A 13,997-nucleotide genomic window follows, 5' to 3' on the forward strand; every position below is an offset into this window, starting at 1 on the left:
CCCAGGGTCCCCCATGCTGAACATGCACCCCAAGCCCCAGGTGGGCACAGTGAAACATAGAGCAGCAAGACCTGGGGCGGGAGGGTGTGAGACACAGCCACCGTGGAGTGAGGTTTCTGCTTGGAAAAAGCCTTTAGAAAAAGCCTTTGGAAAAAGCCTCCCGTTTCCTCTGCGCTGAGCCGTGTTTCAGGGCTGTGCAGCGAGGCCGCAGTGCCCTCTAGTGCTGCAGGGCTCCGCTCTGCCACCAGCCCTGTCCCTTCAGCCACCAAGCCAACCTTCAGAGCTGCAGCGTAAGCCACCCTTGTCCTTTCCACCAATCCTCCTTGCACATCCCAAACCTGTGTCTGAACCCAGCCGACCCAACGGCGGTGCGAGAGCACCCCAATGCTTCCTATCCTGGCAGGAGCTCGTTACAGGTCTACCGCTCTCCAAACAACAGGACAGCCTGGCCCCAACCCTGCCCAGCTGACCATTACCAGCTCCGGGAACGACAATAATAAAGGCACCTCCATGCCCACCAGGTTGGGAAGACACCCCCAAGAATTACAAGCCAAGATTGCTAAGTCTGCTTGAACTGGGTGACAGCCAGAAAAATAAAACTAGCCCTAAGAAGGGAAAGTCCATCTCATTTGTTACAATCAGAAACCAGCTCTGAACCCTAATAATAATAAATAATAATAATAATAGTCGTAGTAATAATGGAAACATCAAAGCTCTTGGCCATTTCCCTGGAGTTTCCTTTGTGCAGTGAGTAAGATGATATGATATGGAGGACCATCATAATCTGAAAAACCCACTGGAAGATCTCCCCTTTCCTGCATGTCCAATAAAGACCATGGGGTTTAAACCTGGTTGAGGGCTCACAGCGACTGTGCTCTACTGCCAGAGCCCAGGCTTGGACCTTGCAAGAACCTGTGAGCTGGTGACCTGCGTGGAAGATAAGCCAGCCTTGGTCCAGACCTCTTGTCTCCGAGTGCTTTGGAGATGACAACGGTCTCACCTGCCTTCCTTGGTCAACAGTGGCCTTAACTCTAACATGGAAGCGATGACGAAGGGGTTTAGAGGTGACCATGGCAGTTTGCCCTCTCAGTCCAAGGAGATGGTCATTGTCAGTTGGGTGGAATGCAACAAAAACCAGGCCACAGAAAGTCCGTAACTTACTGGAAGTCATGGCAAAACAAAAGCTTTTTACTCAGCAGTGGAGATCTGACTCCCAATACGTTGTGACCTATACTCAAGTAAACCTTGGCTCTTTGACAGGGACTTTCCACAGTGGTTTTAACAGTTACAGTATTGGAAAGACCCTTGGGATATGGGAAGCTGGCTTGTTAGACTAGAAACCTTCTCTGAAAGCAATGCCATGCTTACATGCTCTGGATAGAGTCCAGCAGGATCTAGGGGCAGGGAGAAGAAATCCCCCTAGTTTGGGGCTCCTAGGGAGCCACCTCAAGTTGTTCTTAAGTGTTTGGTGGACACGTAAAGGATGTCAGGGTTAGACCTCATGAGTGGCATGGAGGGACATACAGCACATGGGGCACACCACACGGACCAGGTCACTCCCAGTGGAAGGAGTGCCAGAGGGATGAGCCCACCCCAGCTTCACCAATGCAGAACAGTCTGCTGAGAGGTCAAAGCTGTTGTGGCTGAGGTTCTGAAAAAGGAGGGATCTGGGCTGGCTTACAAGCTGACTAACACAAGAACTGCCCAACCTTGTAGTGCAGAAAGAGCAGGCAAGAGAGGACATGGAGAGGATGAGGACTCTTTATGGTCATAGTAAGTAACACCACCCCACCAAAGAGATGTCCCTGAGCTCCAAAGAGACCTGTCCTCCTGCCACCACCACCTTGGAAGCATCAGTGATCTGTAGGGTCCAGAAGCAAGCCCTCATGCCAGTGCTGGACACCGACCTCCTCCCCTCGCATGCAGAGGGACAGCAGAGGGGATGCTCACCCACCATCCACCCTATTCCTCCTGGACAGCTGGGTTGGCTTCATCTCTCTTAAGAAACCTACCATATCTGAACAAATCCACATGTGAACTGGTCCCTTTGGGCTCCCTGCAAAGCTGACAGGGAAAGGACATGGGTATCTTCAGATGGGAATCATCTGACCTTCTCTAGACCTCTATGTTGAGATGCAGCAAGCCATGCCCCAGCATGTCTATGCCTCTCCTACGGCAGGAACCCCAAGTGACCAGCCCACGCTCAGGTCCTGCTTTTACTCACACGATCTCTGCACTGAATTGTAAGGTCTGACTTGAAAGTACTTGTCAATGAGGAGGGGTCCCAAGGACAGCGTGCAGAGATGCCCATTAGGTGCCTAAACTGAGGTGGGATCCCAGCATGGCCAGGAATCCTGGTGCTTCTAAGCCTGTTTGGACAAAGTCAGGAATACAGTGGTGCTAAGAGGAACATGAACAACTTACAGAGTCTGCCTTTCTCCTAAGGAGCTGCTCCCTTGTTTCTCATCCAACAAGGAAGCTGGATGACAACTGTAGCCAGAAGAGAAACAAGCAGTTTATTGTAACTCCAAGCACAAGGGTCAAAAATCAGTAAGGAAATGGAAGGAGATGAGCTGCGAGGCAATTATGATGCCAAACCAAATGACATCAATGCTGTCTTCCAAGTTTATCCCACAGCACCAGTGAAAGCCAGTACCCCTTTCAAAAGCACCACATAATTTCTACCTCTTAAAGCACAAGACAAGGAACAGCTGGCCAGCGAAGGCATAGCCATACCATTCGGAGGAGGGCAGGCCCATCCTGAAGGCATGATTCCAGCAAACTGAAAGCCAAAAACTGCAAAATGCCAGTCCAGAAACCATCTGGGATGTGTCCCAAAACTCTCTGCTCGTGTCTAGCAGCATTCACAGTATGTCCCTGTGACATGCAGCCTCCTGTACCCTTCATGAGCTACAGCAGTTTCACAGGGAGGATGGTGGGTATCTTGCAGGACATGACCCCTTGGGTTGTCTTCTCCAGTAAGTGTAGAGTTTGCCAAGGGCTCGAGCCTGAAGACCGTACCTAGGACTGGTGCATTCCACTGTGACACATCCAAGCTTGAAAGCCTTTCCAAGCGTTTGCCAAAGGGAGCAAAAGCAAAATGAACTGACTCAGCCCTCCCTGTGACATCTTCATGATGCCAAGATGGTTATGTGGTCTCCTCCAACAAACCAGCTGAGGTGAAAACAGTGAGGATGATGAAGACTAGCTCTGCATCTGAGCTCTGCCTCTCTAAAGCAGCAGACAACCGATCCTCCCTGGTGTGCAATAAAAAGCAGATCTTATGAATGGGGAATACTTATCTTCAAAAGATTATTTTCTTCCAAACTCACTTTTTGGCAGCACTTAGGTGAATCAGTGCCCAAATCCAACTACAGACTCCTGTGAGTAAGGAGAGATGAAGAGGTTACGGCTCTCGAGCTGAGCCAAAGCAATGACCTCAGGAGCTCCTAGCCATGAAGCTTTCAAAACAAAGCCTATTTACCTGTAGAAACAAGCATCCCATCCGAGCTTTGAAAAGACTGGGCAGGAGAAAGCTTCAAAATCCCAGTTGTCGCAGAAGAATTGTGCCCAGCGCCGATGCAGAGCCAGAGTCTCCTGCCTGTGCGTGTCCACGAGATGGCAGAGCGCGCCGTGCGGGGAGCCAGCCGAAAGCATCTCCAAGGACCGGGATGCACACATGCAATTTCAAAACCAAAGGCTGGTGACAAGCATTTTTCCCCTCAGACAGCTATGAAGAAAGAGGGGTTTGGGGGAGGTTGTTTTGGGTTTTGTTTATTTTTTCACCTTTTAATTGCCAAATAGTCATGGCTTTCCTTGCAATATTTTGTTAAAATACTATTGATAGATTCCAGCAGCAAAACTCATGTATATATATTAATGTTAGATATCCAGAATATTCTGCTTAACCCATTGGGGGGGGGTCACTGTATCTCTCTGTAGAGATACACATACAGACCTGGATGTATACTGGAAATTAGTTTTAGATTGATGTCTTATGTCCATCATACTTTACCATCAAAGAAACCCAAATTTCCAAAGCAGCCTGCAAGTGAGAGTCACTACCTCTCTCAAACTTGGTGCTCTTAACCCTACTATAGCCGCTGAAGCACATTCAGCAGCGAAACATTTGCATCTGAGTTGTGCTGGAGGTTGCTCGGACCAGCCCCTCCGCCCATGCATGGCTGCCATAAGCAACCCATGAGATCTTAAACACAGACAGAATGAGAGTTTATGTACCTCCAACCTGAAAAGCCTCTTCATCATACGACACAAACGTAACCGCAATGTGGGAAAGCCCCATGGAAGGTGAAATATTTTTCTTCCATAGGCTCACACGAATATTTTCCCTTATGACCCCATGCACTGTGCTCGGCAGAGTCATTTAAAACAAGAGATAAAGACCAGGAAAATCACTGTCTGCATTGCACGATCACATTCAAATCCAGTTAACAATGGTATGTCAGGATTAAACCAGCTGTCTGCAAGTATTTCACTTGTCAACGCCGAACAAGATAAATCCTCACCCAGAACTCCCCGGCTCCTCTTTCCTACAGGCACATATGACTGTACATGCCTAGGTAAGCGAGTCTCCAAAATAACGTCGTACTGCATGAGTCTGCCCAGAGGCACAAGCAAAACACCAAATCCAGCATTCCCACTAGATCTTCCAGCTTAGAGCTGCCACACTAAGAATTAAGCTAGATATTAAGGTACATATTGGTATCAATTCACTGGAGTCAATGGACTCAACCTGGCGTTACGACAGGACGAGATGACAACCAGACCAGGAAAACCTGGCTTATTTAATAGCTGTCAATTATAAAAAGTTAAACGCTGAAGAAGAACGTCAGCTCCTCACACCAAAGATAGTTTGATTCCTCATTTCCAATTATTCCCCAGGGAAAATAACCTTATTTTTCAGAATTACTGAGGTCTGTATCAGCTGAACCTGATGTTTTCTCCCTGTGACCTAAAGTCCAGACATACCAAGCATGGAAGAAACTGAGCAGAAAGCAGCTGCCGGCAGCGTTCCTCCCTGCCAAAGTCAGCAGCAGTTCTCCACTCTTTCCACTGGTTTGCATATTTAGTGCCAGCTAGCTCACCCAAAAGAAATCGTAAGATCATCACATGGTTTGCAGGATGAGCAAGGCTTTTCCTCACATGATGCATGAACAAGAAGCCTGGCGAGGTCTTTGCTCAGCACTGAAAAGGGTAACTCTACCACAGCACATGAGATCTCTCCATCCTTCCCTCTGGAGGCAAAGGGGAGACTTCAGCAAAAACTTGCTGAGCATCCTCAGAAACTTGCCCAGCCCAGGACACTCAGCTCCTTTGAGGACTAAGGCTCTGGAAAGTGAAAAATTATATGATGCTGACAAATTGACCTATTCAATCGGACTTTTTAACTGAGGGTCTCATCTTGCCACTCCCGAACATCTGAGCATCAAAGGTCATTAAACCAGAACTATGAAAACTGGGCTGTAAAGAGAGGTGTGGAGAAGGAACAGGCTGGAGAAAACATACAAGTGGATGACCACTGCATATAAACGTACACACAACCCATAGGGGAAACATCTGGGTCAGCACACCATCACTGCTGGCTTATTTTAGAGCTGTCAGGAGGCTTGGTGCTTTTCAGAATCTCCTTTCCTAAAATATAGGAGCCCTGTGTCCACGCGTGTGTATAGATATGTATATATGTATGTATACATATACTGTCCTCAACATTTCACCTCCCAACGAAGTCTCTGTGGTAACTGCCCTTGCCCAGCACTAAGGTTCACAGCAAGGCTTGCTGAAACCACAGGCATAACTCTCCATCACCAACCCCAAAGGACCATAGCTGAGCGCATCCAGCCCAGGCTTTCCCACTTCTGGGGAGGGTTTCCTAAGGAAAGGTAAGGCAGGGAGCTGCTGGTCTCCACTGTACCATGGGCAGGAGATGTCCTCATCACCTACCTGCCACACTGGAAGAACCTTCTCTATGTCATTCAAGTTGATGCTGTCACCGTCCTCATATTTCCCTTTTCCAAGCCTGTGGCAGGAAGAAAACAAAATAAAACCAAGTGAAACCTCGCTGGAAACGAAGTTACTTTTCTATTATGGCACATGGGGAAGATTAGTTCTTACTGCAAAGGACCCTCATGAAAACAAAGAGGCTCTCCGAAGCGAGTATGCTGTGCCTCCAAAACACTCCCACGCGAGCACAAAGCCGTTAGTACAAAATTAAATGTTTTTCTCAGTCCCCTCCACCTGCAGCATCCGCCACAGCATTCAAACGCTTTTGGTAATCGCAGCAGTGAGAAAACCAAAGGCAGTTCTTAGCGGTAGCGTTGGGTGATTCAATTCCCAGGCCAAGCAAAACCGAAAGCACAGCCCACCTGGAAAAAACCCCATGAGGACACAAAAATGTAATGAAAAATGTTTCCTTTGAAGCACTGCTCATCTGTTGGTCTCCACAGGAGCTCCTGTTCCCCTGCTGAGAAAGGTGTCATTGAACAAGCACAAACACACATCTCAGACAGCAAACAGCAATCGATATAAATACAAACATACAATTTGAAACACAAAAAAAACTGGGGTGAGAAACCAAGCACTGACAGACCAAACACATAGCTGGCAGCTGAAGGACCTTCTTGTATGAAGAAAGGAAAAAAAACAATCCAAAGATAATTACTAGCTGGATGCAGAGAGTTTGTAATGATACAGAAGAAGAAAAAATGGTCAATAAATATCATCCTTCTGCATTTATGAACAGTTAGGGTGATCTATTTTTATTATGCAAGAATGATAATGTATTTTTTAGTCAATTAGTGGCAAGATATTGTTAAATAACATATATTAGACAGAAACTTTGATAGCAGCAGGTCCAAGTAATCAGTGCCTGGAAGTCAGAAAACAACAGATCTTGGTGGAATTACAGCAAATGGGGGAAAAAAAATGCAGAAAAATGGAACGTGCTAAAGCACCAGGCTCGAAAACCAGCAAGCTGAATGGAAACACTTAATTTAATTAACACCCTAAGTGATTGATGGGAAATCAGAGGTGTTCAACAATTGACTTGCCCTCATAGATAAAATAGTGCCTTTGACTTACAAAGGCAAAAATAGTGTGTGTGTTTATATATATACAAAATATATATATATGAAATTTTTTATATATATATATATATATACACACACAAGAAAAACCAAGTCAAACATCTGGGGACAAAGAATACCAGTTGCAGGCCCAGAACAGGCAAACGTAATAGGAAAAGGTCATCTGAAAAGGAAGGGGACTGTCCCATGGTGAACGTCTGATGCTGGACTGTGGCATAAAGGCAGGGGATGAGGAGGCAGGGATTAGGGGGATGAAGGCAGCTTTCCTCCACAGGTGGCACGGCTGAGCCTGAACTACAGGACTGCAGGCAGCTCCGGCAGTCAAGTTTCAAAGAGGTGGTAGAGAAGTTTCTTAGGGTAGGGGAAAAACTAAAGTGATCCACTGGCTTGGGAGATACTTGGAATGAAGAGAAAATATCAGCTACAAAAGGCTGTTTGAACTGGAAGAGCAAAAGCACAGCAAGAGCTAAGGCTGGAAACTGAAGGCAGACAAATCCAGGTCAGAAACGAGGTACAGTTCCCTGGTTTTTCTTAACCACTCGGCTTTGATTATTCAGCATACCACCAAACTCAGTATCTGCAAATAAAATCAGATGTCTTTCTGGAGCAAAACACTTCAGGCAAGCAAAAGACACTTGAGGTCAAATCAACTGGATGCAACTACATGGCCAAACTTGGGCAAATGATCAGGAACAAAATGGTCTCTTTGGTACTTAGAGTGTAGAAAACATATTCTGAACAGCATCTTTCCCTTTTTTTCTATTAAATTTTTCATTGCACAGCTAGCATGTTAAGAAACTTCACTCAAGCAAGAGGGAAAATGCCTACCTAGCAGGTGGAGATTCTTGGAGGTTCAGCCAGCTGAATCGCGCTCAGCACAGATTCAGCATGGACAGCTGATGAATGCATAACAGCGACAACTTGAAAAATTAAATTTTATTTAAAAAATAAAACCAAATCTGTCTGTGCTCCCTCTGTTCTCATGTGGATTACTTACATGCTCTGAATTTTGGGAGACATACCACTTGTGCCGACAGCATCTGTTTAACTTTTCTGCATATACACTAATTATTATTTCATTTTTACAGCTGTAATATTTAGGAGTGATTAAATATCTCACCTCCACACTGCCTTCTCTACCTGTTTGCACCCTGGGCATTCACAGTACACTAGGAACCAGAGGCAGACCGTAAAGCAGAACCTGCTGCATCCTCCCTATATGTGGCAGGTAGCGCCAGTAGGATCATCTGCCAAGTGCCATCAACCATGGAGCACATTATATCTTATTTTACAGAGGCCCCTTCATCTCATTTTTCAAAACCATCTGCAGAAATGGGAGCAAACATGACTAAGGCATTTAGTGACTTAGAAATCTAGCGTTGTTCCAAATATTCTGAGAGTTGCTGTTTATATACCTGCAGTAAATACAGCGCAGAAAATAGCCTTATACAGTTGTGTGAGTCTCTGCCTGTCACTATATGGTACAGGAGCCTCCTGCAGATGTTGAACCTGGGCTGGGCTGGGATTGCTAGCCCGGTGTTTCTAAACAAGATAAGCCCAGTGAAGCCTATGGCATTGGCCTGTACTCTGTCAAAACCAACTGGTCAACAGAAAAAAACTTACTCAAGAGAGGGTTTCCATCCCTATGTACAACATGGCAATGAGAAGTCACCCACAGTCTTCTCAACCCCACCTTTTACACCCATTCTGATTTTTTTCCTTCCTCTATGGGCAGGAAATGATTAATGACTAGGAAAAAATGACAAAAATTTAACACGATAAAATGTGGTTATGGACTTCTTACTCTATTTTTTCTATAGCAGAGATTTGCAGTAAGTTGCATCAGGGATGAGTTGAAGCCTTGTCATAACTTGGGATAACAGGACAGGTAACGCTGCCTGCAGCCCTGAATTGCACTCTTAGTGCGTTAAGCACCAGCGTGAAACAATAAGGAGACAAAAAACCAACCTGCAGAGAAATGGTGATGTCCATCTAAGCAACATCAGTGAACCACTTCATGCCAGTATGCATTTATTTGGTTTGACCAACCAACAACCCAAGAGGAATCCAGCAATACCATGGAAACCCCTGGAGGCTGTCACCACCAAAAGGAGTTGTTTAATATTTTCACAGCTAGCAGATACTTTACTCCTAGCAGACAGGGGATGAAAACTTGGATCTACATTCATCATGTTGATGCTCTCCTCTTCCCTAAAGTCTTGCTGAAGAGAAGAGCAGAAGCCCTATCACTTGTGGGAATTGTAACTGGGATCAGCACTAAGCCAGGATCTTTCCTCCAATATTCAGAGATGTTTACATCTAGGAGACTTGGATCTAGAAGATTTGGATCCAGCGTGGTTTAAAGATTGAACTCTACCAAGCAATGCAAAATACAGTGAGCAGCTCTGCTCCAGCCCAGAACTGGATGATAGAAGAGTCAGACAGACTGATCATAGCATCCGCAAAACCCGTACGTGGTCCAGCACCTCTTTGCCATGTGCTCTACATGAGCCACACCACCAAGCTAGCATTCTCTCTGCAAAGGAGAAGTTAGAGACCTTGCTGAGAGCATGGTATCGCATGCACGGCACTCACCCTTCTCTGTCTATGTGAGGCAGCGGGTGTTTGGAGGTGTTGCGCAGCTTCCTGTGAAATTGGGTGAAATCTAGTTTTTCAGGCTGCAAGTCCCATGTCGCGCCACTAGGAAAGAAAAAACAGGGAAAGACAAAGAAAGAAAGTCCAGTACTAATTAAACACCACTGAGCTGAAGAGCAGAGGGCACATCGGAGCCTGCAGATGAGGAAAGCGGGTACTTCTGGAAGCAACATTCCTCCCGCAGAGCACACGGATGCGGGCCTCCAACCTTCAGGCTGCTGCATCACATTTCTTTTCATGTCTTCTATTTTTTTTTTGAGATGCTGAACTCCTGTTGCTTGCACTAAACCCATAGCTTTAATGTATGATGCAGCACACACCTTCCTAGCTATACTTGCTCTCTGCATCAGTGGGGTATTGCAACAGGTAGTGGTCTGGTCAATGCAAGGGAGATGTTCTCCGTGGTCCTGCACAACCTCCCTGCTCCAATGGCCTGGAGCAAGTCCCAGGTAGGAACCCAACCTCTGCAGACTCTTGCAGTGCTCCAGGCACACAGAGATAGATGCATAAAACTGGACGGAAAGCATATTTCACCACTTTCCCCATGCTGAAGCAGCACCTGAAGAGCTCTTCTCAGATCACACCGCCAATTAATGGAAGAAAAAAGTTCTGGAGCAGTAGCTCAGAGCTGCCTCAAGTCTTGCCTGTGCAGCTCGCAGATGATTACGAGTAATCATATCAGTATCAGTTTCAGATGTTTGGACTGCAAACCCATCCAGCGGCCTCTCCTAAGCTTGTAGGATGCTTTAAGTAGATTGATTGCGCTTAGTGCCACAGGCTAAATGGGGATGGGAAGGAGGAGGAGCAGCGACACAAGTACCGGCAGCATAGTCACTCGTGCCTGGGTACTGGCAAGACGGACACGTGGGCAAAAGCTAAGAGAGGGCACAGTCCATCTTTCAAAGTGTTTTAAAACTGGCTTACCTGAAGGAATCAAAGGTGTTGGCAGCCCAGATGTCCGTGCCCAGCATGTCAAGGGAGCTCTCCTTGTTGCCGTTCTAGGAGGGAGGGAAAGGTGGTTACTTGCCAGAAGGCATGCAGTGCTATCCGGACCATGGCACAGCCCAGCACAACCTCTCCCGCCGCCAGCCACCGAGGTGTCCTGGCTCTGCACATGGGCTCCTCCACTCTCGTGTGAATCCACGCTCACTGCAACGCCGAGTCCCCTCGCCTGCTGCAAAAGCGCACCATGAAGGCAAGGAATAACAAGTTTCAGCCTTGGGGACACAAAGCTGTGGACAACACTGTGCAGACAACACGTAGGCTCAGCTCTGACTCCAGCCCTGTCCTCCTACCCCACCATCCACAGCCTCCAAGACCCACCAATGTCCAGTGGGCAGGTTGACATCCCAGCCATGAAGACACCCAGCTTCAGAGTCACAGACCAGATGAAGTGGGAAGGGACCTCTGAAGCTCATCTGGTCCAACCCTCCTGCTCAAGCAGGGCCACCTACAACCAAATGCCCCGGACCACATTCAGATGGCTTTTGAATATCTCCAAGGATGGAGATACCCTTCACCAGCAGCTACCAGAGCCTGCTGTCACCAATAAGGATGGGGAAAGCCATACTGCTTCTTCAAGGAGTCACGGTGGCATGACTTCTCCTTGCTCTAACAACAGGCAGGGGACGTAAGAACCCTGCACTGTGCCACCTCTGCCATGCAGACCAGCAGATGAGTTCACACAGTTATTCTGGTACATATCCCACCAACACTAAGGTGACGGTTCCTTCCCTCGAGAAGCAAAAACATCATGGTTTAATCAGGTGCGAATGCTGAGAAACCTCCAGCAAACTGCAAAGCACCTTGAATTTTGCCGTGCAGCTGCTTTTGGCAAAATTGTCGACCTGAAGCAAGAGCACCTAAAGCAAAGACCTCACACCCATCCTTCCGGGTCCCTTTACAGTCATCAGCCTACACATGTCCTCCCCACAGAAAGAGGGCTGCCCTCTCCACCCTTTACGGATGAAGAAGCAAAGCAGGCTGGATTTTGCCAGGACCATTCAAGAAATCAGACTTGACTCAGACTCATATGGGATGCACATGTAAATGCTTTATAAATAGGGAATCCCAGATTACCAGTTTTCCCCCAACATATCTTACACATACTCAGATTATTCATAATCTTACACATATTCAGATTATTTAAGTATTTCAGCCCCAGTGGTCCCATTCTGGTGAAACAAGTGCTGGAGGAGGTGGCTTCCCCTTCCTGTAATTTCTGCCATTTTCAAATATTATTAATAATAACAACTGAGACACTAAAAACTCATAAAAATGTGGCTATTTCTTCATCAAGTCCCAGACCTCAGTCTGCCCATGCAGTGAGCAGTCTTTTCCCAATAAGCATGACACGCATCCTCGGTGTAGGCTACGGATGGTTGGACTTCACAGCCGTTCCCAGCACAACTATCAATTTAGACCAGATACTCCAAACACACCCACACTGCTCCATTTTTTATCTCTTCCAAAGGGTCTATGGATTATGATTTTAACCTCTGGGGATCTGCAGGTCAACATGTCTCTGCACAGAAACAAACTAGCAGAAATACATAAAATTCTCATGATCAGCTACGGAAGCAGAGCTTTTTATTTAGGCAAATGTAAGCAAAATTTTCTCCCACCAAGGAGACAAATTAGTTTTCTAAATCCTTAGAAGCATCCTCACGCAGTATAATGAAAATACACATGTGCAGGTCTTTATAGCTATCACCCAAAGAAGAGATACCTCTTCTTGCAGACAGATCCATTTCTCTCTCCATTTCCTGTGGACATGGGATGTTTTAAGTACCTTTCAATGAGCCAGCTACAACAGGATTTCCTACGAGTAAAGTATTTGGGCTCAGGGAGAAAGAACGTGAACATGTAACCAGTTGCAATGAAGATGAGACAAATCAGCAGCAAGGATATTAAATAGCAAAAATTTAAGACCAGGTGGGTTCCTAATGCAACAGGTTGAGTCCTAAATTTGTTGCCCAAATTCAGCTCAGTACAGGGCTTCTGAAGAGCCCCGTCTTGAGCCCTGAAATAAAGTGCCTAGCAATTACCATCAATGCTCCGCTTGAAATCTGTTTGGATGGGGAGGGAGAGCCTTGGCACCAACACTTCCTAATCCATGGTGTAAGTGGAGGCAGCACAAGCTGTCCCACCCAGCTCCCCCGCATCTCCTCGGCGCAATAGCTCATCGGTGCTCTACCGGTGAGCATAGGCAGGTGAGCCCCAGCACTAATCCCAGCAATTAGGGGAAATCACAGTGACGGTTCAGGTGGTGCAGGAGGTCAGACGGGTGCAAGCTTCTAGGCAGCAGTTGGACACTCCCATCCAAACCAGGCTGCAGCTCCTGGTCCTCCTAGACGATGTTCCCACAACCTCTCAGAGACACCCCAAGCATTACCAGACTCCATAAAGACGGCGCCGGGGCCAAATGATAACACACCTTGTCATTAAGTCGTGAGTCACTACGGTCATTTCGAGACGTCCTTTCGGTCTTCGATGATGTGTCATTATGTTTCTGTCTCGACTCACAAGGCAGGGAGCGTGCTTGCTGCCCAAGGGAACCTGAGCTGCAGGGCGCTTGCTAAAATGCTCACAGCACAATACCAAGACTTAATAATAAGACTTCAAAAAAGCCAATTCCAAATTCCAGGGACAAAAACAAATAATTGCATGTATTTAAGAAAAGAAGTGACTTGCTCTCAGTTCCCCCAGGACTGCAATTATAACGATAAGCAGTTTTAAACTTGAAGCTCCCAATGACCCAACCCTCAGCTTTAGATAATAATTTTCACCACGAAGGGGTTAGTACTGCTGAAATTAATTAAGGCACCAGGAATGATGACTGAGAGACACACTGACGAGAACATAAATACCCAGAACGATCAGAGATCCGGTAAAGCTGATCCTACACCCAGTATGGTTTAAATGCACGTCCATAACCTCTGTCCTCCAGCTCCTGTGAGCCCGCATCATCTCCATCCGCCGTCGCCCAACCCCTGTAGCTGCCCACACAAACACAGGGATGCACCACGCCACCGGCCACGTGGACTCTGACTGTTTACCCATGCATGCAGCTTCAGCAAATTCCCCACAAAGTCAGCATTTGCATGCACGCAGCAGCTTTTCAAAGCCCAGCTCAGCATCCCACCGGTTCCTCTCGCCGCTCCTCATTACCATCCTCCAGCAAACCACTATAAATACAAAATCACGCTCTTCGTCACACGATTGCAACAGTGTTAGCTC

The 13,997-nt window shown here is 46.8% G+C and overlaps 1 protein-coding gene across 1 annotated transcript in view; it reads right to left on the reverse strand.

Moving 5' to 3' along the window:
• The window catches only part of CTIF (cap binding complex dependent translation initiation factor), a 116,397-nt gene that overhangs the window by 85,235 nt on the left and 17,165 nt on the right, over positions 1-13,997 (reverse strand). The window contains exons 3-5 of the mRNA XM_059833637.1: positions 10,683-10,756; positions 9,699-9,803; positions 5,962-6,037 (exon numbers count right to left, since the gene is read on the reverse strand). Coding sequence (XP_059689620.1) covers positions 5,962-6,037; positions 9,699-9,803; positions 10,683-10,756 — 255 coding nt within the window. The remainder of the gene's footprint in view (positions 1-5,961; positions 6,038-9,698; positions 9,804-10,682; positions 10,757-13,997) is intronic.

Source organism: Gavia stellata, chromosome Z (assembly GCF_030936135.1).
Source record: "Gavia stellata isolate bGavSte3 chromosome Z, bGavSte3.hap2, whole genome shotgun sequence".
In the NCBI taxonomy this organism is placed as follows: domain Eukaryota; kingdom Metazoa; phylum Chordata; class Aves; order Gaviiformes; family Gaviidae; genus Gavia; species Gavia stellata.